The sequence below is a fragment of the Syngnathus acus genome, chromosome 2 (genome assembly GCF_901709675.1).
Source record: "Syngnathus acus chromosome 2, fSynAcu1.2, whole genome shotgun sequence".
In the NCBI taxonomy this organism is placed as follows: domain Eukaryota; kingdom Metazoa; phylum Chordata; class Actinopteri; order Syngnathiformes; family Syngnathidae; genus Syngnathus; species Syngnathus acus.
The window spans coordinates 23,730,980-23,754,697 of NC_051088.1; the positions used below are offsets into that span (position 1 = coordinate 23,730,980).

At 39.1% G+C, this 23,718-nt stretch overlaps 1 protein-coding gene and 1 long non-coding RNA gene across 6 annotated transcripts; one reads left to right on the forward strand and one right to left on the reverse strand.

The window, feature by feature from the left end:
* The first annotated feature begins 2,289 nt into the window (after positions 1 to 2,289).
* On the forward strand, positions 2,290 to 18,201 carry csf1b (colony stimulating factor 1b (macrophage)). 5 transcript variants are annotated; one of them, XM_037242834.1, is made up of 9 exons: positions 2,290 to 2,539; positions 8,677 to 8,796; positions 9,766 to 9,828; positions 11,236 to 11,406; positions 11,487 to 11,688; positions 11,762 to 11,898; positions 16,264 to 16,307; positions 16,385 to 16,422; positions 17,839 to 18,201. In XM_037242834.1, exons 2-8 carry the CDS (start codon positions 8,704 to 8,706, stop codon positions 16,419 to 16,421), a joined length of 747 nt encoding a protein of 248 aa, XP_037098729.1. In that variant the 5' UTR covers positions 2,290 to 2,539; positions 8,677 to 8,703; the 3' UTR covers position 16,422; positions 17,839 to 18,201. The 5 variants fall into 5 exon arrangements, with proteins under 5 accessions (XP_037098729.1, XP_037098711.1, XP_037098720.1 ...); XM_037242816.1 differs by having other exon boundaries at positions 2,291 to 2,535; XM_037242825.1 differs by having other exon boundaries at positions 2,291 to 2,535; positions 16,388 to 16,422.
* On the reverse strand, positions 7,119 to 16,305 carry LOC119116980. Its single transcript, XR_005096396.1, has 2 exons — positions 16,180 to 16,305; positions 7,119 to 7,256 (listed from the first exon to the last, which is right to left on the reverse strand). It is a non-coding gene; the product is annotated as an uncharacterized LOC119116980 (long non-coding RNA).
* Positions 18,202 to 23,718: the final 5,517 nt, after the last annotated feature.

The following is a 23,718-nucleotide window of genomic DNA, read 5'->3' on the forward strand; positions in this document are numbered from 1 at the left end:
AACAGATGTTTCATTTTGTGATGCCGCATTCCCATCAAATCGGTTCCAGTGTTAAACAGGTTCTGGTGGAGCTAGCTTTATTAGCTTTGCAATTATAACTGGCATTCCTTTACTCGTTTGCTGCGAAAGGAGATCAAAAATCCATTTGAACATGGATGGCAGTCAATGAGTTTGCGCACCGACAACCGATTATACGGATCTAAAATAGAAGCCGATATTTTCTTTATATTCAGCCCCTTCTCGCCCTGCTTCAGCAGAGACGAGAAATTCACGTCCGGAAAGTTTAGCTTTAGCCAAAGGTGCTTCGACTCAACTGACAAGCAAACAAGACGGTTGAGTCGAAGCACCTGTGGCTAAAGCCAAACTGTGGCAGAGTTTTTGCCCTATGGATCTGGATTTCCCATGTTTGTGTAACAGTGGTGATGAAGTTGAGGAAAAGCAGGAGAATTTCCAAGTTTATAGAACAATGGTTATCGCAGAACTTATCTGGTTCCCACTTGGTGAAACGAGAGACTCTTGTTTGGTGACGAAAAACCAACACGGTTTCACAATGTCGCAACTATTGTTTTGATATGAAGTACGTAGGAGACAAAACCCGGGCCCAAGCTACATCTACTGGTAAAGTTTCTCATTGGCGAATATTCAGAAAACGAATATACCGCAAGAGCAAAAATCAAGTTATCATGAAGAATTAATCTGGAGTTCCAATTCAAACTCAAGCGACTCGTTTCAATAAAAGCAATTCTTGCAGCTCTCAATAAACAACGGCTCAGGGTAGCCAACCTTTTTGGAGTTCTTGGAGGAGAACAAGTTGTTCTGCTGGCGGACTTTATTACTCATGTGTCCAATTAGATCTGGAAAACTGCGATTGGGAGGACTATGGGACTTGGGAGGTCGCTGATGCGTACAGACTGATCAAGCGGAATGCGGCTTTGGTGGTTGTGGAATTCTATTCCACCGGGTTCTTGGGAGGAGGAAGTCGTCATTTACACTACGGGGTTGGAGAGCAGCTGACCTCGACTTGGTACATTGTGAGTCAGCAGGAAGATCACTTTGAAGACCTCTTCGAAGTCGGTTCTTTCGGTCTCGGCCTTGAGGTAGCTGATGTTGTTAAAAAGCTCCTCAGTTCAAGGGCTGCTAGCAGTTCCTGAATGTTGTGGTTGACTAGAGTGGTGGTTCCCCTTTTCAAGAAATAAAACCTGAGGCTGTTTTAACTCCCGGGAAATCAGGCTCCTCTGTTCTGTTGGCTTTGTCAAGCTGTAATCTTCAACTCAAGCTGAAATGGCTTGCGGCTAAGTATGAAGGTTTTGGGATAAAAATCACCACCGCCGAATCTCACATGGTCAGAAAAAGTTCTGATGTCCTCCAGATCCTGCCAGATGGAGGACTGCAAGCAACTTAGGTTCTTGTGACAAAAGAAAAAATGGAGCAGGCGGACTGATGAAAGGTTTGCGGTCTTTTTGGAGTTTGTGGTCTTTTTGGAAAGCTGAACCCCAAAAGGCGCTTCATTGATAGGTCAATGTAAGTTCCCAACCTTATCTATGGTCATGAGCTGTGGGTCGTGACTGAAAGAACGAAATTACAGAGGCAAGATGATGTCATGAATTTCCTCCATAGGGAGTAAGAGTAGAGATGGGGTTAAGAGTTGAGCTACTACTCCTCCACATCGTGGGAATGCATCGGGACCCCACAGGAAGATGGATGGATGGAGGGAGGGAGGGAGGGAGGGAGGGAGGGAGGGATGGATGGATGGATGGATGGATGGATGGATGGATGGATGGATGGATGGATGGATGGATGGATGGATGGATGGATGGATGGATGGATGGATGGATGGATGGATGGATGGATGGATGGATGGATGGATGGATGGATGGATGGATGGATGGATGGATGGATGGATGGATGGATAACACTCACAAGCAAACTTATATATCCACAAATATTTTTTTCTGGAACAAAACAAATAATCCCGCACCATTCATAGATTGACTGGTGAGGCTTCTACGACTTTCCTAGATTGGTGACATTATCTTTAAATGCAACTCTGTCCCCACACGAAAACCACCAGACCCTGTTGGCCATTTAATGTTCATTTTGGCCATGATGCATTCTATACAGAGTACTTGAATGTAAAAAGGCTATTGGCAAATTTTACATGAAGATTTTTGGGCGTCAACGAAAATGCATTTTATAGTCCACATACTGCAAAAATGAAAAAAACGAGCAAAGGCCCGGATGGATCTTGTCTGTGAGACAAGAGATGGGAGGTCTGTATAAAAGCTGTCAGCCCGCTGAGACGGTTAGTCTCGCTTTGGACTCTGCAAGAGGAGCACTTGAGCCAGTGCCTTCGAAGCGCGCCACATGACGACGTGCAATACTCCCCCAGCAGGAGAGTCCTTTCTGCGGAGTGAAACTCAATATATGAGAAGAATCGCTTTGCTTCAATGTGTGTGACAGAGGATTTGTTTCCCATTGTCAAACACATACCAGATGACCTTCCTTGTGCCAACCCTGACTCAGAGCAAGGCTAAGGTAGGTGAGAACTTATCGCTTCTCTCTTTCAATGCATTTGCATGTGCATCCTTCTACATGTGGGCTGATGACTTGAATTGTATCTGATGTGTGATTAATGACACTTGATACATGCAGGTCAAATGATCAATTGTGTTACATTACGATCATTTTATTAGGTGGGCTCTTGTGCTTTGCGATCAAGAAGGGTTTTGTTGCTATTCGGATGTTTTTCCTGCTTCATGAATCACATCAATTTTATCATTAAATTAATAATAATAATAATTATTATTATATGTTATTATCATCATTATTATTATTATTATTATTTTCAATTATGGCTGTACTGCATTGTCCATTCTAGCAAACACTTCACATCCAACTTGATAACTCATTGTGGCAGGGCATTTAAAGTTAATGTGAAAAATAAATTTAAGACCGGAGACAGACAAAGTAGGAAAGCCTCATCCCTTGTTGGTTAGGGTGCTTAATAATACACAAACAACTAGAAAGAAAGATGAAGTGGCTTTTGTTTGGCCCACGGTGGCTTTAAAACTTCGTCTTTTATGTCCTAAAATGGGATAGAGAAAACGGAATTTCGGTTTCTTTGTGTGTCTCGACATATGAAGGGATTGACAATAAAGCTGACTTTGACTTTGACTAATCCATCTCAGATGTCGGCCGGGCTTCAAATAAATTCATTTGTTTGTCTGCCACCCGTTTATTTACCCTTTTTGCTGCAAAAACTAAATTAAATGTGATGGTCATGTGGCAGAAAATATTTGAGAGGAGAGTGTGTGAAGCACATGTGTTTGTCACCATGTTTTAATGATTAACTTGAGTGAAATGTAGTCCATCTGGCACCCATTTCAAAGTCACACTTGCCAAAATGCATTTGGTAGTAGGCGTCATTGAGCACGAGGAAATAAGTTTTTTTTTTTCTTCTTCTTATTCACATTTGATAACTCGTCCATGTCAAAATACACATATGTAATATTTCAAGTCAGAATCATTCGGAAAAATGACCAAAAAAATGGTGCTAACATGCAATCGTTGATTAAGGTGTAAATACTTAGAAAAGTGTCCAATACTGTTTTTAACAGATTTTTAACCAACTCGACTGAACAGTCTTCCTTTCACAACAAACACTGTTGCTATGATTACCCTGACAAATGGAACTTAGCACTTTACAAAACGTAGTTACATTACAGTCTATTGACTGCCAAAGTATGTTAGATAAGTCAATAGTAACATTCAGCAGATAATAACAACCCTGTTTATAAAAACGACATCCAGTTTTGCCATTTAACTCATTCATTGCCACTTCTGTTCAAATGAATTTTTGACGTCTATAGCCGTAAATAGCAGTGAACGAGTTAATTGAAAGTGCATTTTTTAACAGTGACATTTAAGAATAAAGTTTGATTTTACTGAAAATAAAGACAAACTTTTGGACTTACTATAGTTATATTCATTTTATATATATATATATATATATATATATATATATATATATATATATATATATATATATATATATATATTCTTTTGTGTGTATATATATATATATATATATATATATATACACACAAAAGAATTTTTTTTTTTACTTGACATATTGTCACTGGCCACACTTAACATTTTTATTCACATTTTCTATAAATATAATGATTCAATTTAGGGACCTCCTGTAGTCACACGGTTGAGTGGGACTTTCTTTTTGAACTTGAATGCATACTGTGCATAGTTTTATTAATGTAGCATTATTAACACTACCGTTTTTTTCCATGTATAATGCGCCCCCATGTATAATACGCACCCTAAAAATGGCATGTCGATGCTGGAAAAAAGCCTGTACCCATGTATAATACGCACCCAAATTTTTACTCCTACTTAAGTCCGTAAACGTAAAATCATTTCAGAAAAAAGATCATCTTTGGGAACAACCGGTTGTTGTCAGTATCACTGCGCATGCGCTAGCAAACTCGATAGCGAAGAAATGTTTCGGATTTGTGTAGGGTACATTGTGACAGCAAACGAGCAGGTGATCGAGCAAGCGTCTGATACGAGAGCATTGTGTTCGTATGGAGCGTGTTTGAAGTGAACAGCAGAGAAGAAAGGAACAAGGCAAAGTGTTGTGAAATAAAATATTACCTGTAATACGCATTTAGGTAGAGAACTGAACTCTCGCTCTTTATATAGCTGACGTGTCAAAAAATAAATAAATTAATTAAAAAAATGTACCCATGTATAATGCGCACCCCAGATTTTAGGACAATAAATTAGTTAGATTTTGCGCATTATACATGGGAAAAAACCGTAGCTAACACTCCAGTGCACAGCGTGAGCAACAAACCTTAATATTTTACTTTTAAGCTGACACACTCCATTGTGTTAACGTTGAGGAGTCAACATGCTGAACACGTCACATGTGACGTCACTCCCTCACACTGGAATGTGAAGTTGAAGATTGATACAATGCTTCGCTATGTCTCAAACTATAAATACCAGAATTTCTCTTTCTTGCGTCTTCCATAAAGTATTTGCAGCGTGTCTTCAGTGGAGGATAATGATCTTTGGAATCATGTGGCCTACTGTTGTCTGATTACTGGACCGTATCTGAAGACTCTGACTTCATACAATGATGATGAATGAAGTGAGACATTTGCCGGCGGGTACCATGTTGGTGACCCCAGCTGTCCTAAAATGAATGCCGTCGACAAGAACGGGGGACCACACCGGGAGGAATGTTGGTCTTTGAAAATGTAGCCTAGCCCAGGTCAACTTTAAAGTACGTGTGATGCATGGCAGGAGATTTCCTGGAAAACAAACTAGTGGCATGGTGATCATACTTAGAATAATATGACGTTTTGACGCATCTTTGAACAATACTATAAATCAGGGGTCTCAAACTCCAGTCCTCAGGGGCCGCATTCCTACAATGTTTTCCAAGTTTCCCTCGTTAAACACACCTGATTTAAATGATCAGTTCATCCTCACGTTCTGCAGGAGCCTGATAATTGAATCAGGTGTGTTTAACGAGGGAAACTTGGAAAACATGTAGGAATGCGGCTCCCGAGGACTGGAGTTTGATACCCGTGCTATAAATCTCATCTTTTATTAGTGCTGCAAAGGTACAGAGAGCCCGCTTTTGCACACTCTCTTGCTTTGTAAATAAAGAGGAGTCTTGTATAAAAAGCACATATGGTTCAGCTTGGTGATAAAAAAAAAATCAACATTACGTACACCTTGGTGATATCATAAATCTGATTTAAAAAAAAAAAAAAAAAAAAAGAACCAAACACATGGCCAAGCATCACTTGAGTGTTCACAGCCCATCCGGAGCATATTTGCATGTTCTCATCCCTCCATTCCAGTCTTTCAAGGTTATTCTAACATAATGTGGATGTATTGGCGGTAAAATAAATAGCATGCCAGAATTACTTTCCAAAGCAAATACTTCACTTGACAATATGTTTCTTATCACGGTTAACCATTGTAGTATCAACATTGCATAGTTTGAGACGGTTCTCATTCGGGGGGGGTTTTGTCTAACTATCACTCTGGAGTTGCAGTAATTCATTTGATTGCTATCAACAGCGCTATTCAACGGTATCGACTTTGGAAAGGCAGATTTCTGATACAGGGATCTTTAGTGATGGAAAATGAAGCTTCAAATTTACTTCATGAACCAGTTGTAGTTTTGCATTCCTCTAGAAGGCACTCTGTTCAAGATTGGGCTAAAAGTATACTGACATATATACAACTTCTTAAATTCATTTAAAAATAAAACGAATTCATGAAGCACATTTGAAGCTTCATTTTCACATCCCTATTTTACATATAAATTAGTAACACAAGAAAAGGCCAGAACATGAAACAATCTAACACGTCTGCCAATTGACCAAAACAAAATAGACCCAACCTTCTGCCTTTGGACAAAATGACCCATTTTGAGTGTACTAAAAACCCTTTTCGACGTATTTGATCCCATTTCAAAGTCATCCATGAAGCATTCAGGGCCTAACTAAGTTTGTCAAAGGCCGCCTCAAACGCACAGAATTGTTATTAAGTAAATGTCACGTAACCTAACTAGGGAGTTCACAGGCAATGAAACGCAGTTCTTAAGGCAAGAAACACAACTTGGCTTTCTTTCCATGAATTACCATAATTAAGTTCAGCCAATTCTCCTCAAAGACAAGAGCACAATGAGGCTTTTGATCAAACGCAGACGGTCATTTTCCGTCCTTACAACACACGAAAATGGAGTCGCCACACCAAAATAGAAACTTTAATGAAAGGTCATTTGATGTGCAATATGTTACGTAAAGTAAAGCAGACGATTTTGTGTGGTTGTTTTGTCCCATCTTAGATCTCGCGCAAGATTTGTTTGGCACTCACATGGTTGGTTATTTTTATTGACACAACCGCCTAGCTTTGTTGTGGCTTTTCGCGGAATTTTAAAAAAAACAATTTTTTTTTTTAAAAAGATTTAATCTTCCTCCGGGGTTGAAATTAATCTCTCATGGGGGAATTTTAGTTTTGTCTAAACGACAAAAGATTTTTAGTAGTCACCTATATGGGATGAAAGTCAAGTAAAAAAATTTTTTTAATAGGAATAAGCAAAGGCAAACAATTAAAAATCCAATTTACCGTTACGGTGAATGTCGTAACTAGTTGAAGCCTCACACGATTTCTCTCCAATGACCAAGACGGTCTCTTCTTGCGTTCCATCAGCTCGCCTGTTGTAAAATGGAACAAATATTAAGCGTTTCTCGGTTTGACTGTTTTTATTTCACTGGTGCTAGATCATATTTCAGGACCAACGTCTACATTTTATGACAAGTATTATGACAAGCATGTTGTGAGGCAACACAACTGGTGAGCTGTTGTGATATGAAGAAAGTTCTTGTTAGAATAGGCCTCTTTGGCACATATGATTAGCTAGGTAGCTTGAGCTAGGCCGTTGTCTTGCTGTGACCTTTTTTTTTTTATAGTTATAGGCCGCATATTAAAACATTTTGGTAACAAAGAGGAGTTTCATGACAAGTCCCGTGGTGCTTGGCATGAATAGTTTCAGACAAGCAGTGATCACAATAACCAAAGTTAGCATGGCTAACCACTATTTAGCATCTTCTAAGAGTCGTACAAATGAGGACTGTCATTTTTTGTTTTACGATTAATAAATATCAAACACTTTTCAAATGGACCACCATTTTAATTAAAAAAAGGGGAAAATATAAAATGCCTTACTGTTGGTTCACAGATGACAAACATTTAATATGGCACAACAAATCAACAAAAATAAAAACGGCAACTGGCTCGGGATTTTCGTAGCGACGCAGTTGGCAATGCCTTTGTTGAACAGCAAAACACAAACACGATGCGCAAACTCACACAGAAGCTACTGTTGGCCAAATCCAAACGCATATGTTTACAAGACGATGCTGAAGTGGTTACTTGGTGGTTTTTGCGACACGCCCCTCCACAGAAAAAATTAAATAAAAACAGGAGAATCGTGGGAAACAATTTTACGCTAGCTCCACATTCATGTTATGCAATGACTCTATGTTCAAACATGTCTGATGCATTTGTAAACAATTTATACTGTCGCATTAAGTTTGTGGGAAACATAACATATATTTTTTTAACGTTTGACTCACGGGAGGGCTTCACTTTCTCCTGCCCAATGTGTTCTCTGCAGCTTGTGAAGGTTGCTTGTTTCTCATTTAGTAGCCTGATAGGCCTTAGCATGGCTAGCTTTACTAGCGCAGCAAAGAATTTGCAGGTGCTTTTCCTCTTTTTCCTTCACTCACTTTGTTTTCACCACCCATCTAATTAATCATGCTTGAAGTACATGATTACAACTGCATGCGGTGCATTCCTGGAAGGCTTGTTTTTCTTGGGGGTCGGTATATCGTTACAATTACGCGAGATTTTGTCTGAATGAACATTCATGCTGCGAACAATGGCGGGTCATGCTTCCATTTGGAGTGATCTTTTATATCTTTACTAAACGTTCCCAGAAATTGGACTACATTAATGGAAACATATGCATTCATTTTTGTCCAAGTGCTTTCATACATCATGCAAGTACATGAATTCTGCATCTCAGATGTTTTCAACTCATGTTTACAAACATCAAATGTTTGATTGTGTCAGTTGCAGGTAAAGTGTCTGTGTGTGCTTATGTTCCTGAGCTTCCCGCTGTCCATGGCTGAGGTCCCTGGACCATGCAGGCACTCCATAACTAAGGACCACCTGCTGACACTCAAACATCTGGTAGGTGTTTTCAGAGCCAGGGGAAAGTCAGCGAAATTGTGCGCAAGGGCCCCACGCACAAAGGGATCCCTTTTATAAAGAGCGTTATTGGGAGAAGAAAAATAGCATATATTAAAAGAAAAATGCTGTAAAAGGTGAGTAATGATCAGATTAAGACTCGTTGGCAGGAAGTATGGACATGATGCTTTTGGTGCACGCAAATGCAGCAGATGGAGAGATAGAAAAGGGAAAGGAATCTAAAAAATAACATTAGAACGGGACTCAAATAATGAATGGATCCTTTGGTGATGGTTTCACAGCGGTTACATTTAACAGCACAAATAAATTCCCTCGCACACCTCGGGCAACACCCGAGCCCGCAGTGCAGCTCCACCACAAACCTCTGAATTTGAAACACCGCTGAGCTATAATGAGGAGCGGAAAGAAAGCCAATCAGGTGACACACGATTGTTTGTGCAATAAAATCGAGCAGAATCAAACAAAAGAGCTTGTCGAATGAGAAATCGTTAACATGTGAAAATAAAAAATAGAAGAAGATAAAGCATCTAAAAAGAATAAAGCCTCTTTTTTTTATCTATTCTGAGACGGGCTGTTGTTGAGTGAAAAATAGAATCCCGCCAAGCGCCGGAAATGCATGTGACTCACTCGCAACCAGTGTGGGAGATTTGAGAGAGAGATCTGGTTTTAATACCCAACTTTGGGGCCCATGAAGGCATCCAAGTTGGTCATAATCAAGCAAGTGTCACTATCGACCAACTCCATTTCAAACATGCTCATTAGTAATTATTGATGTTACCCATGCTGGTAATCATTTTAAAATGTAATTAATGACACAAGGGTGGTCGTACTTTTTCTTTTAACTCGATTAGTGTTGGGAGGAGTGGAAGGAATGGGACTTTTTTTTCTTTTAAACAAACTGCTTAAATACTTGAGTAGTGAAAATATTGTGTCGTCACTTTGTCTCTACAGATGGATAACCAATTGAGGAGCGGGTGCTCGATAACCTACACATTCATAGAACAGAAATCTTTGGTAAGGTACTGTTTTTATTTTATGTGGAGGCTTGTTGAAATGGGTATTTGACCAAATCAACATTACAATGTTTTTTTAATCCTAGCAGAGAAATATCAACATGTCAGTCCAGCAAATAAACACCCGTTGAAATAATTCAGCGATACTAATTTCATTAGCCAGAATAAATGTCTTCGATTCTGGTCCCACGGGAGCTATATCCTGCCTGTTTTCCAAGTCTTCCTACTGCAACATCCAATTCAAATGATCAGCGTCGTTCCAGGTTTCGACAGAACTCGCTGATTGTTTGGATCAGGAGTGTTACAGCAGGAAGACAAATAAAACAGGCAGGATACAGCTCTTGTGGGATCAGGCTTCCCAAGTCTTGCTCGATTCAGTCGAGAGATTGGAGACTCTCTTGAGATAGGTCTTTACTCTGATTTCAATATCAATGTTGAATTGAGCAAAATACAGTCATACTGGATGTCTGTGTGGATGTAGCTTAACTTCCCAGAAAGGACACCACAGCGTTCTATCCTGTCCTATCCTGTCCTGTCCTATCCTATCCTGTCCTATCCTGTCCTATCCCGTCCTGTCCCGTCCTATCCTATCCTATCCTATCCTATCCTATCCTATCCTATCCTATCCTGTCCTGTTCTGTCCTATCCCGTCCTGTCCTGTCCTATCCTATCCCATCCTGCCCCGTCCCGCCCCGTCCTGTCCTATCCCGTCCTGTCCCGTCTTATCCTGTCCGGTCTTATCCCGTCCTATCCTATCCTGTCATGTCCAGTCCTATCCCATCCAATCCTGTCTTATCCTGTCCTGCCCGGTCTTATCCCATCCCATCATATCGCGTCCCATCCCATCCTGTCCTGTCCTATCCCGTCCCATCCTATCCCGTCCTGTCCCGTCCCGTCCTATCCTGTCCGGTCCTATCCCATCCTATCCTATCCTGTCATGTCCGGTCCTATCCCATCCAATCCTCTCTTATCCTGTCCTGCCCGGTCTTATCCCATCCTATCCTGTCCCGTCCCATCCCATCCCATCCTGTCCTGTCCCGTCCCATCCCATCCTATCCTCTCCCGTCCTGTCTGGCCTTATCCTATCCTATCCTATCCTATCCTATCCTATCCTATCCTATCCTATCCCGTCCCGTCCCGTCCCGTCCCGTCCCGTCCCATCCCATCCCATCCCATCCTATCCTGTTCCGTCTGGTCCTATTCCATCCTATCCTATCCTATCCTACTGAGGCTGCAAATTAGTTGAGATTTAATCATCAGGCAACATTTGGTCTTGATTGCTGCAAGATGATTTTTTTTTTTTCATACAACGGACAGACCTTATTTACACTCACTCCTGCTATTAGGCCCATCCTTGATTTTAATAGTCCTCCTCCCTAACAGTGTTTTTTTGATTCTCCACCTGCAGAGCAAGTGTTGCTTTGTGAAAGCTGCCTTACCCTGGATATTGGAGCTCCTCACCACCCACTTCAAATACAACAGGGGTTCGGTCAACTATCGCTACGTTCAGTCTTTGAGAGCTCTCATCCTCAACATCTACTCGCAAAAATGTGTTCCTCAGATCAACGAGGAGGTTGAGGTGAGTAACACCAGAACATGCATCACAGAAAAAGCTTGGAGGAACCAATCTCAGAAACCATGCAATGTTTCCTGTTCCAGGACAAGCCCGAGAGTTTTGAAGTGCTTTATAGAGGGTCTCCCACAGAGGCGCTGCAGAGAGCTTCAAGGGTGCTCTCTGTATATTTGGAGTTGGTAACAAAGAGCGATGCGCCGCTGGACTGGAATTGCCAGTACGAATACTCCAAGATGTTCGGCTCCAGCACGGAGCAACCGCAAGGGTCTTCCACGGAAGCCTGCACAGGTGGGATCATTGATCTTTTCGGGGCTTCTCCCATATTACTCGGAGATCACAGATTGTGTGTAATCTTCTACAGACAGTTATGTTACGAGGTCAGTGAAGGCCTCTCAGAGAAGACCACTGAGAGACCTGTACAAGCTCGGCTTCATCATCACCTCCATCTTCGGAGCACTACTGCTCATATTTACTCTCGTCTGTCTAATCACACAAAAGGTACCGGTGTTTCTCTTTTGCTAACCCAAATCATCTGTTCCACTCCAATCGGCAACGTGACCCTCTCGTGCCTAGGCGTGTCGGTTGCGCTCGTTGACAAAGGCCTGTTGAGGAATGCAGCGGAGCAATTACACAGCGCATTCCATATTAAGGGCTTTTCGGAGACGGCTCATTTAAGATAATGCGTACCATGCTACAACAGAGCCCGTGGTCCTCAAATGTCTGAATGTACGTACATTCATCTTTTGCGAAAACCGGAGAATCAGAACTTAGTCATAGGCTTACAAAATGTAATGGAAGCTGCGGAAGCCGTGTCATCAAATGAAAGAAAATCTGCAGCTGCAGTCAATTTATATTTTGTTTATGTAGACAGGGGGCGAAGAACGAGAACACGTAATTACACTAAACGTTGCTAGTGTCAAATTATGCATAGGGTTGAAATACGGGATCTGGCAGCAGGGTAAAAAGACACAAAATGTTCTCAAACATTTTATGGTCAAGGTGTAGGAGATTACGCTGTTCAGTTTGTCAAGTTGAGTAAGCGCTCGCGCTTGCTCTTATTGTTCCCTGGAGGGTTTGGGGGGGAGGGTTGAAATCGGTCTTTTGCATTTGCGTTCTGCGTCTGGCAGTGTTGTTTTTGGCAGCCGTTTTAGTTTTCATCTTTTGAACAAAAAGCGCTTATTAGTCCCAGCCATCTCTATTTACTCCAGTTTTAGTCACATTTTTTGTTTAATTTATTATTATTTTTATTATATAATTTATGTATTTATTTTTATTTAAATTATTATTATTTTTAATTAATAATACCGTTTTTTTCCGAGTATAATGCGCCCCCATGTATAATACGCACCCTAAAAATGGCATGTTGATGCTGGAAAAAAGCCTGTACCCATGTATAATACGCACCCAATTTTTTATTTTTATTTTATTTTTATTTTTTTTTTTAAGTCCCAATGATCGTCACACACGCAGGGAGGCAATGGGTCCCATTTTTATAGTCTTTGGTATGGTCTTAACTAGGCTGGATGTATTTTTTTTTGTTGCCGTTGATTTCTCCGACTGCCCGTAAAGGCACCACCGCGATCAGATGAAAAGAGAGGAAAGTGACGTGCGGACATGTGAAAAAGGCGGCTCTGTATGGGAGAGACGTTGAAGAGGAATAAAAACACCCTTGGAAACCAAAACTTGCCCCTCGTCGTGACTCGGAGCCGCAACAAATGTTTCGGATTTGTGTAGGGTACATTGTGACAGCAAACGAGCAGGTGTTCGAGCAAGCGTCTGATACGAGAGCATTGCGTTCGTATGGAGCGTGTTTGAAGTGAACAGCAGAGACGAAAGGAACAAGGCAAAGTGTTGTGAAATAAAATATTACCTGTAATACGCATTTTGTTATTTGCTGATTGTATGTATTAAACTATCACATTCATTGTCAGTCAAGAAGAGAAGAGGACTATTATCCCTTCTTTGACGAAATGACCAGAGCACAGTACAAACACACTATTGTTCTTGTAACGTGTTTTGTATTTAAGTCCTGTCTGCCCCTCGCTCACCGTCGGATCATTGCATGTGTTACTGTCATGATGTCTGTTTGGTTTCTGTTCCTGTCTTTGGTAATGTCACCCTGTCTTTTTGTTCCACGTCTTTGTCGGTCAGTCCTGTTGTTGGTTTTGTTGTACCATGATTTTCTTAAAAAAAAAAAAAAAATTAAAAAAAAAAAAAAATTAAAAAAGAAAAAAATTAAAAAAAAATTGTACCCATGTATAATGCGCACCCCAGATTTTAGGACAATAAATTAGTTAAATTTTGCGTATTATACACGGAAAAAAACGGTAATTTATTACATGAGATTTATGAGTCACAATTTGCGTAATAGCTCCAATAACGACCTCAACTATCAAACAAGCCAGACAAAAATATGATGATGAAAATCACATGGATTTTTTATTTTGGCAATCATATTTTTAATCATAAAAAAATTTATGTGATGTTTTATTTTGGCAATCATATTTTTGTCTGGCTTGTTTGATAGTTGAGGTCGTTACTGGAACTATTATTACACAAATTATGACTCATTATAAATCTCATGTAATACATTATTATGAATTAAAAATAATAATTTAAATAAAAATAAATACATGGATTTCTTATCACTTTGTTGTTAAAGGTTGGTTCATTTATACATGAACTACACGATGGAAAATGAAATATATTAAGAGCACATCATTTTGCACATATTTTGTCCATATTTAAAATATCATTTTTGTCATCCACCGATCAAATTTTGTCTGCCCCCTCCTTCATTTCAACTATTGTTCGACAGCTTGGATTCATGAGTCAAAAATCATCTTAACTAACTTCATTCCGATATAATTAAGACCTCATCGTACAGCAGGAATGTCAAATTAGATTTACTTGATCCCACGGCCGCACATGGCAAGTGTTAACTGACACAAAAAAGTCAAATCCTCTGACTGTTGCCTGTTGATGACATGTGGCAGTTATTTCACAATAATAAAAGATTGAAAAATGAAAGAACATTCGGGGCATATTTTGGCTTGATTCCATCCTCCCAACTTCCACAATCCCATCTGCAGCCCCGCTTGAGTCTCTTTGAATGATGTTTGGAGCGAAAGTTCAACTTGCGACTCTCGTACGCAAACATATGGTCAGAATTCACTTTGAGGTGCTTCCAATAAATGATTGCAGCCTAATTACGAGTTCCCGTCTTTTATCGCACAGCTTGGCTTTAAATCATCAGTGAGATCTGTGAGGTCTGACCAACGCTACCTTCAAAACATTACAGCGGTATTGCTATCGCTTTACTCCAGGCAAGCCCAGAACAGCGTGGAAATCCAAACATATGGATCATTTCAGAATCTAAATAGAGCCAAAGAAACAACAGCTTTGACTCGCTCTGTTTTCCCATCAGCGGGCCCGTCTTTTCCAATGGGCTCACCTGGGCTGGAGCCCGGGGGCCAACAAGAATTATGCATGAATTAACTCCGTTTTCTTTCGACTACTTTCTTGGCATGAGTTAACCAGGGGATTTTGTGTTTCAATCAAAAGGTCTTTTTAGTTTGATATTATTCTGTCACGTATAGAACTTTCTGCTCCGGGACAAGATGAAGCCCGCTCCAGCTTCTGACCGGGATTCAATTCTACATTATTGTCATGTCTGGGTGGGGTTGTGGATCCAAGTGAAAAAAAAAAATGGCAGACAGTGACCATTATTCTGCCATTTGTTTGTTTTTTAATCTGATTGTGAGCAAAATGGGTTTATAAATGGTATTGTGAGCGAATGTTTTGATTGGTTTCATTTATCAGAGTTGATGAAAAGTATAAATAGGTGTCCTGATCTTTTTGTCAATGTAGAAAATTGAGTCATTTGATGGCTAGCCGTGTACGCTTTTGCACATTTGTATCCAAACGATAACATTCCAAAGAGATGATACAAGACTTCAAACAACCGATTGATTTTGGGTTGGTCTTGATATTTTGCTTCATCAACAAGCCGCAAGAGAAACATCACCACCCGTGTTCAGTCATTATCCTTAAAAAGGCTCGTTATTGTTGCCTGAGGGCTTGTTTGTTTTTTATGTGTGTTTATGGCTCCACTAATGAATCTACAAAAGTAAATATTTTGCAAAGCTCACGCTCAATGCTCAACAAAATAATTTATGTGTGCGTGTCTGTGTGCATGAGAACAAGAGAAAGAAAGTCTCAAAGTCATAAAAAGGATTATTTACTGCCTATTCTCTCTCTCTCTCCCTCAGACACACTCAATGAATTGAAAATGACATCTTTATCATTGTTTGATGAAAGATGGTGTGGTGGAAATCTGGCCAGTAGTCATAGCCCCTGATTTACATTGGATGAAAAGTGTCTACCACACCCTTGTTCAAGTGTCAAGTGTTCAAGTTTTGAAATGTATGAATACAAAACAAAAACTCACCAAGATAATTAATCTTGAAATGTTTTCCACCATTGATGTGACTTATAAGTTGCAACTATTTCTATAGATGCACACACACACACACTAAATCTTGACAAACAATGTGGGAAAATGTCTTCTAATTTGATGAAGCCAAAGTTAAAGATGATTTTGGCACTGCCACGGATTTTTGCAACCAGATGATCTAATTTGTTTAGCCTTTTTGTCCTCTGGCAGAAATATTGATTTATTTTCTCCCCGAGTTGAATTGCACAATTCATAGGTAACATTAATGGTGAGAAAAGTTATAAATGATTTGAACTGGGGGTGTGTAGACTTTTTTGACTTACCGTATGTTTGAATTTTAATGAGGTGGTTCTCTGCGTTGTATTGAAAGTCGTCGCATTCAACTAATGATGTCCTTTTCATCACAGAGAAGCCACGTTCGTCACAGATTGGCATCTTATATGACTTCTAGGTAAGAACACAATGCACAGTGCCTTGATTACATCCCCCTTTTGCTTATCCCCATTCATCTTGTCATTTCATTTGAAGCAGAGAGCAGCGAGGCACAGAGATGGAGCTACAATAATGTAAGTAGATATGACTCCTCCCATAAGACATTTACAGTGATCCCTCGCTACTTCGTGTTTCGTTTATCGCGGCTTCACTACATCGCAGATTTTTTTTTCCAAATTAAAAAACAATTTAAAAGTCAAAATAAAACTTCTAAATTGAGGAAACATGTGTCTAACCTTTAGGACAAATTCCAAATGTTTGTTTACATTCCTTTAGAAGTCGCGTGTTAGCACGATCGCGAATTAGCATCTTTCCGCTAACTCGTTAGCCTGCCCAGTACTTCTTGTTGGTGACCGTACTTTGCGGATTTCACTTATCGCGGGTGGTTTTTGGAACCAATTATCCGCGATAAACGAGGGATTACTGTATATGCAAAGGTTTTATCTTAAACGAGTGGGAAAACACGAGTTTTACAATTTAATGTTGAGTTGTTAAAGTAGTTTGTGGGCATTTTTGAGAACACATTTTCTGTAATGAAGGAGTTGGAATGATGGCTGGGACACGTTCCAGTGCGTCAGAACCCACTGTCCTAATTTTCCTCTCTGGATTTGATAGCGGACAATAAAATTCTCTCTGTCTTAAATGTAATCGTCGGCTTTTATCCCTCCCACTCCACCTAGTTGGCGGCTTTTTCCTTACCAGCTCCATAAATCTTCTATTTGGTCTTTCCTGTTTCCTAGCTCCATTGCCAGCATCCTTTCGAGAGCAACAACTAATTATGTTGATTTGTAATACTGATTTAAAAACTGAAATATTGACTTTGAAAGCTGCTGATGAGACGAAGGAATTTACCACCGACCAAGCCTGATCCAAAAGCAACATGTCATTCGCTCAGACATTTGAGCCAAATACTTCAGAACAGTGGTCCCCAGCTACCGGGCCAAAGACCGAATGGCTGGCTGGCGGCCATTTTGGACCACGCTGCAGCAGACCGCACAGTTAAAAGAATAATAATAATAATAATAAAACAAAACGTTTCCGGTTTATTTATTACCCGAGGCTGAAAAGTATTTTATTTGGAAAAATTACTGGGTTCGATCGTATATGATGGACACTTGACGCATGACTAGATGCTAACTGTTTCTGTCGCTAAAGCACAAGCTAGCAAAAAGAGTTTTAAAAAACCAGGCACATTTGGAAAGTTTTAAAGGGGGAAAAGGCCCAATAAAGAAAAGAAAAGTGCATTTTCACCCACAATAGGGGAGGATAAAAGTTGAAAACGTTTGAAAGTAATAACGGTAGTGTTACAGGAATGTTTTGGTTATGCACCTCACCCTCGTACGTCAACGCAGAAGTATGTCTCTGGCAGAATTCATTTTCCAACACCTGAAGATCTTAAATTGTCAAACAGCGCAGGGCATGCGATGCTTCTTCAGTGTGATCTATAGCTGCCGGGTTTATTTTATTATTATTTTTTTTTGTATTTGCAGTGTTGTCAGCCCGCAGCGGTAGATCGAGCCCTCGTGAGGACCTGCGGTTGATTCACAAAGAACAAACAACATTTCATTGCAATAAATCTGCCGTGCTGACTAATTTAACTGAACGTTTCCCTTTGACGGGGAACAATGACGGACATTTGTTGAAGCAAAAAATTCTGCGTATATTATGTGTATGCATCCTATTACAAATACATTTCAAGCCCACTAAAAGTATTTCTCCACTACACATGTTGACTAACGTATCTCTGTTTATCGTCTAATCAATTGTTTGTATTGTTGTTCAAAAAAGTTATTTATTAGTTTGATTCTATACAATTTCTGTATAATAAATGCAAATCCATATTGTACATTTTATTTACAAATCCATCATGTCTATTTGTAATGAGAAGAACACATGATTCGCTTCACGCATTTTATAGCCTAATTTTTGTTTGACTTCATTTTCTATGAGAAGTCCAAAAGACAGCTTACTGTATATAATTCGATACGATAAGACATTTTGTCCTTGCTCGATAGCGTACCACATAGCTCATCAATTTGTGGCCGGGATGTTGAGGACAAACAATTCTAGCTGTACTGAAGAAACTGTCAAGTTGCCTTTGACAAACCCTGGAGAACATTTTGTTTTTGGTTAGAAACACTCATTTGCAAATTAAAAAAAAAAAAAAAAAAAAAAGCGAGGTTTCTACCAGTTCCATACAACGAAAGCTCAGTTCTAAGGGCTTGACAGGATTTGGTAGGAAAATGTGTTTGTACAAGCATGAATTTTTACTAAATGGTGCAAGGAGTGAAAATTACTGAAAGGCGGAATAGACGTGTTGTACAAGTGTTGCAATTGCATTCCCAAACGTTGTCTTGACTTGGTCTGTTTATTTCTTTTTAAAATTCGTCCACAAGGATTAGAATGAATCACCATGCATCGCAACTGAACTGGAACATTATCACATACGTTAATGAGAGAGCAAAGGACGGCGATGGGAAAACATGTCTCTAGCTTCCAGCTTCTACAAAAAGCCAACACGTGCATTATAATATGATCTACAACACCACTTTCTCACATTTGGCAATTTTCCAACACACAATCAATCACACGACATCGCTCATCAACTTTCTCCCAAAACTGAAACATTTGGATGTTTCCTTTTGCCTCATTGCTTTTTCTCTAATTATAATAACAGTTCTGCGACAAATACAAACATGTGCGATCGGTTGCACTTGATTCAAATGTATTTAACAGGCATATTTTATGATTTCTAAGGAAAAGCTGGGGAAATGGCCTCGATTAAGCTTGAATCACATTTTACTCATGTGCAACCAATGGACGTGATCAAATTATGGCATGTGATACAAAGCAGCTACATCTAGGTGTACATAATCAAATAAAATCAGCCAAAAAAGAATCAAAAGAATCAAAAGCCCACTGGTAGTCACTTTGAATTAAACAGTTAAATAAATAAATAAATACCTGCAACTAAGAGGTAATATCAAAAATATTTTTTTTCCCCACTTGCAGTGAAATTGGATGAAACTAGCCAAAAAAAGAATCAAAATAATCAAAAGCGCACTGGTAATCACTGAATGAAATAAATAAATACCTGCAACTAAGAGGTAATATCAAAAATATTTTGTTTCCACTTGCAGTGAAATTGGATGAAAAGCTACTTCAGGAATTCTCTACTTACAAAGATAGAAACCTTTAGCAAACTGTACTGGTTAAACAAAAATGGAATGATTCAGTGCTTTTTTTTTTTCCAAGTGTGCATCATCCAGACCAAAAAAAAAAGAAAAAAAGTCACATCCTCAATTTGACCTGCTTACCTTTTTGTTTGACATGGTGCCACATGATGGAAGCAAAGCTCACACACGCAAACTAGACGTAGGCCGAGCCTGACCACAGTAAGAAAAAAAATGTCACTACTCTTTGGTGATTTATTCAGTGTGAATGACGTCTATGACTCATAAAGGATCCCCACTGTGCAGCCTGTATGAGACACTGGAGAATATACAGCTGCGGCATTTCCTGTTGTCGGATTCTGGAACGTTCCATTCAATGGATCAATAATAGAAGCCCTGAAGGAATGTGCCTTGGTGAATCACTGACCCTGGTCCCGTTTAGCAAGACAAAGGTGGCGTTAACCACAAACTATTCCAAAAAATGACTTTGCTCTTTTATGGTTTCTTAAATGTAGATCAAACTCAAGCTCACACGAAGTGAACTTCCTTAAGTTTGAATCTTTTTGTTATGTCAATAAACACTACATTTCGGATAAAATGTTTCAATGTCATGTCATTTTTAAGCTTGTGAAAGGTAGTTGAGCAGGTAACTTGAGTGCCAAACAGTTAACTGATTAATAATGAATGTCACTGATTAATTAAAGCCCTAAAAGCTACACACTAATGTTAATATTTCATATTAATTAATGAATACCTACAAGCAGATGTACGCATACTATATCCTATTAATTTTTTAAGCAAGATAATAAATAATAATAAATAACTTAGACTTAGACTTAGACAGAACTTTATTGTCATTTTGTCAACACTAGGTGTGTACAAAACGAAATTTCGTTGCATACGGCTTTCAGCAATGTAGAGGTATTTCGGCTGGTTAAAAAAAGTGACATTCTATATAAAAATATGAAATAAGATAATTATAAAGTACAAAGTGCAGCAGTGATAAAGTATGTGAACAGTGCAGGAGACAAAAGCAGTATTTACAAGTGTGCAAATAATAATAATAACTTGAGTTTATACAATACTATGAAGCTCTTCTTCATTTAGTTTTGATGTTTTGATAATAATAATAATTTGAGTTTATACAATACTATGAAGCTCTTCATTTAATCAAACCAAAGCTCAGCATGGAATTTTGATGTCTCTTGGTTTGGCTAAAAAAAACAAAAACAAAGTAAGGACTTAAGAACAAAATGTTTTTGAAGATCTATTTAGCTGGGATTCATTAGTCATTTGTGGGAAAACATCAGGGAGCATCACGCATCAATATTTGGACTCTCACTTGACAAACATTTTCTCTTTTCAGTGCTGTGTCTGTTTATGTATCTATTCTTTGCAGGCATGGAATTGAATGTTAATATTGCCCCCTCCTCAACATAAAATATTTTCAACATGAATTATTTTTTTATTATTATTATTATTTCTTTTTTTTAATCAAGCGGCCACTCATGTACGCAGTAGTCATGGCTTTCTGTGAATATGTAAGATTTGTGTTCCGTTTAAGGATAAAGCCGTTCAGATATTGGAAACACACAGATTTAAAATTACCGTGTTTTTCCATGCATAATGCGCAAAATTTAATTTATATAATAACTAATTTATTGTCCTAGAATCTGGGGTGCGCATTATGCATGGGTACAACAATTTTTTAAGAAAATCTCCCTCGAAATAAAACTTGAAATCACACCTTTCTTCTTGTTTGTTGTCAATCGCGCATCGCATTCAGCCATGCTGCCCAACACACTTAGCCAGTAAAATTCATAATTGACGACACATCGTTTGATGCGATGGTGCAATCCTTGATGGTGTGTTATTGTCAAATATTGTTTGTTTTTTAATCTCCATCGCAGACCGGATATCATACGCCATGACAGTATGCGCAGAACGGATGCGCAAGACACGTCAGCTATATAAAGAGCGAGAGTTCAGTTCTCTACCTATTAGTTTCAATTCACAGTTTAATTAGCAGTTTCCATCAGCAAATAACAAAATGCGTATTACAGGTAATATTTTATTTCACAACACTTTGCCTTGTTCCTTTCGTCTCTGCTGTTCACTTCAAACACGCTCCATACGAACGCAATGCTCTCGTATCAGACGCTTGCTCGATCACCTGCTCCTTTGCTGTCACAATGTACCCTACGCAAATCCGAAACATTTCTTCGCTATCGAGTTTGCTAGCGCATGCGCAGTGATACTGACCGGCAGAATAACATCCGGTTGTTCCCAAAGATGATCTTTTTTCTGAAATAATTTTACGTTTACGGACTTAAGAGTCAAAATTTGGGTGCGTATTATACATGGGTACAGGCTTTTTTCCAGCATCGACATGCCATTTTTAGGGTGCGTATTATGCACGGGGGCGCATTTTGCATGGAAAAACACGGTAAATCAGGATTTTGTGAGTAAATTAAGATGAAATTCACCTTTCCTACTTTCTGTCATTTAGTTTTTTTGCTGGTGGGCTGAGATTTTTCTTGCACAAAATGGTTGCCTTATCTCGATAAAGTTTGGAAACAATGTCTTACAAAACTCACTTTGCAAAGCAGGTTGGATTCGTAAAAATACTGGAATGTTAGACTATTTTGCCAAGTGTCATGCTGATATGATTCTGGTTCACTCCGTGTAGTTCGAAGCAATATAGAGGAAAGGGCGATTTCATTGGTTTGCACATTCTGCAAGCAGTCTGGAACAATAAAATATATCATAAATAATCAAGAAAAAATGTTCTTTGATATAAGCCAAGCACTGGAGCTGTTTTCACAGACACTGGCACAAGCTAGCACCATTTACTTTACTGTTCTTGGTCTCGGTTTTGGTAAAATGAATGTTCCCCCAAAAATACGATACTTATATTCTTGCGTGACTTATTGCGGTAATCCCTTTAGTGGAACAAAACATGGACTGTTAGTGGTCTATTTACTGTTCTTGGTCTGTTTTGCTTGGATAAACCTTTCCCCAAAATGCGCTATTTATATTCTGGAGTGATTTATTGCGGTAATCTCTTTAGTGGAACAAAACATGGATGGTCAAATTGAGTAAACATAAAAACGGTTGTGTTTTTTCATGTTCCAAGCCATAATGGTGGAAGAACTCTCTTAAATATTTATACCACATTTTTAGGAACAAAATTCACCTGCTGGGTAGCCAATAAATTCAAGTTCATTTGGATAAAGCTGCCTCATATCTCAAGTTTCTCTCCTGTCCACGTTTTGATATTTCTTGAGAACACACACCTGCAAATATGCGATCGTGCACAAAATTGGTCCATTTCCTGATTGCTGCACTGAACACCACAGATAATGCCCCCTGTGACTCCTTCCATGTGTGCTTCCCTCATTGAAGTCGAAAAGCAGACCAATAAAATCTGGACCTGAAGCAGATGTGGAAATTTACAGGTTCCATGGACACTAAACATGGAAAGTTGGGATTTTTGATCCAAACCTGGCCAAAAGGGATCTGCAAGAAGAATAGAAGCTGGAAGACGCCCGATTGAGTAGACAAGTACTATGTTCAAAAAAAAAAAAAAAACACTAAAGCATCCCCATTTGGGAGAGGGCTTCCCTGGAGAGGATTAAGAACTCCAGCGATCTTCCTCACTGACCCCCATAGAATAAATAATGCGTATTAAAAGGGTCAGTGACTCTGTGCAAGTTGAGATTTCACAGCTGTTGTTCCAATTCATCTTCTAATGACATAATCAAATCTCATACTGTACAAGGCCACTTTGACACACATGCATACTTTTACAAAGAATTTTCAATCTCTCCTAAAACACTGGACCTATATGTTCTTAAAGGTCAAGACTGAGATGCGTTTTTATAAGAATATCCGTCAGAACTTTTCTTTTGGTCATCTGTTGTTCATTGTGAGATCGCATGACAACAATCAAGATGCTAATTGATTATCATCTCCTGTCATGAGCCAAGTCATTCATCAACACATCTATTTCAGCTTTGGTTAACGAAACTATTTGTTTCTAACAACAATAAAAAAAAGGAAAAAACACCTTTTTACGAACTAACATGCACACAATAAACATCTTCATTTTGAACATGAAATAAAGGGAAAATATTTCATCTTAAATTGTAATCTATTTTGGGATGAGGCAAGTCACAAACTTTCTACTGAAGCTTA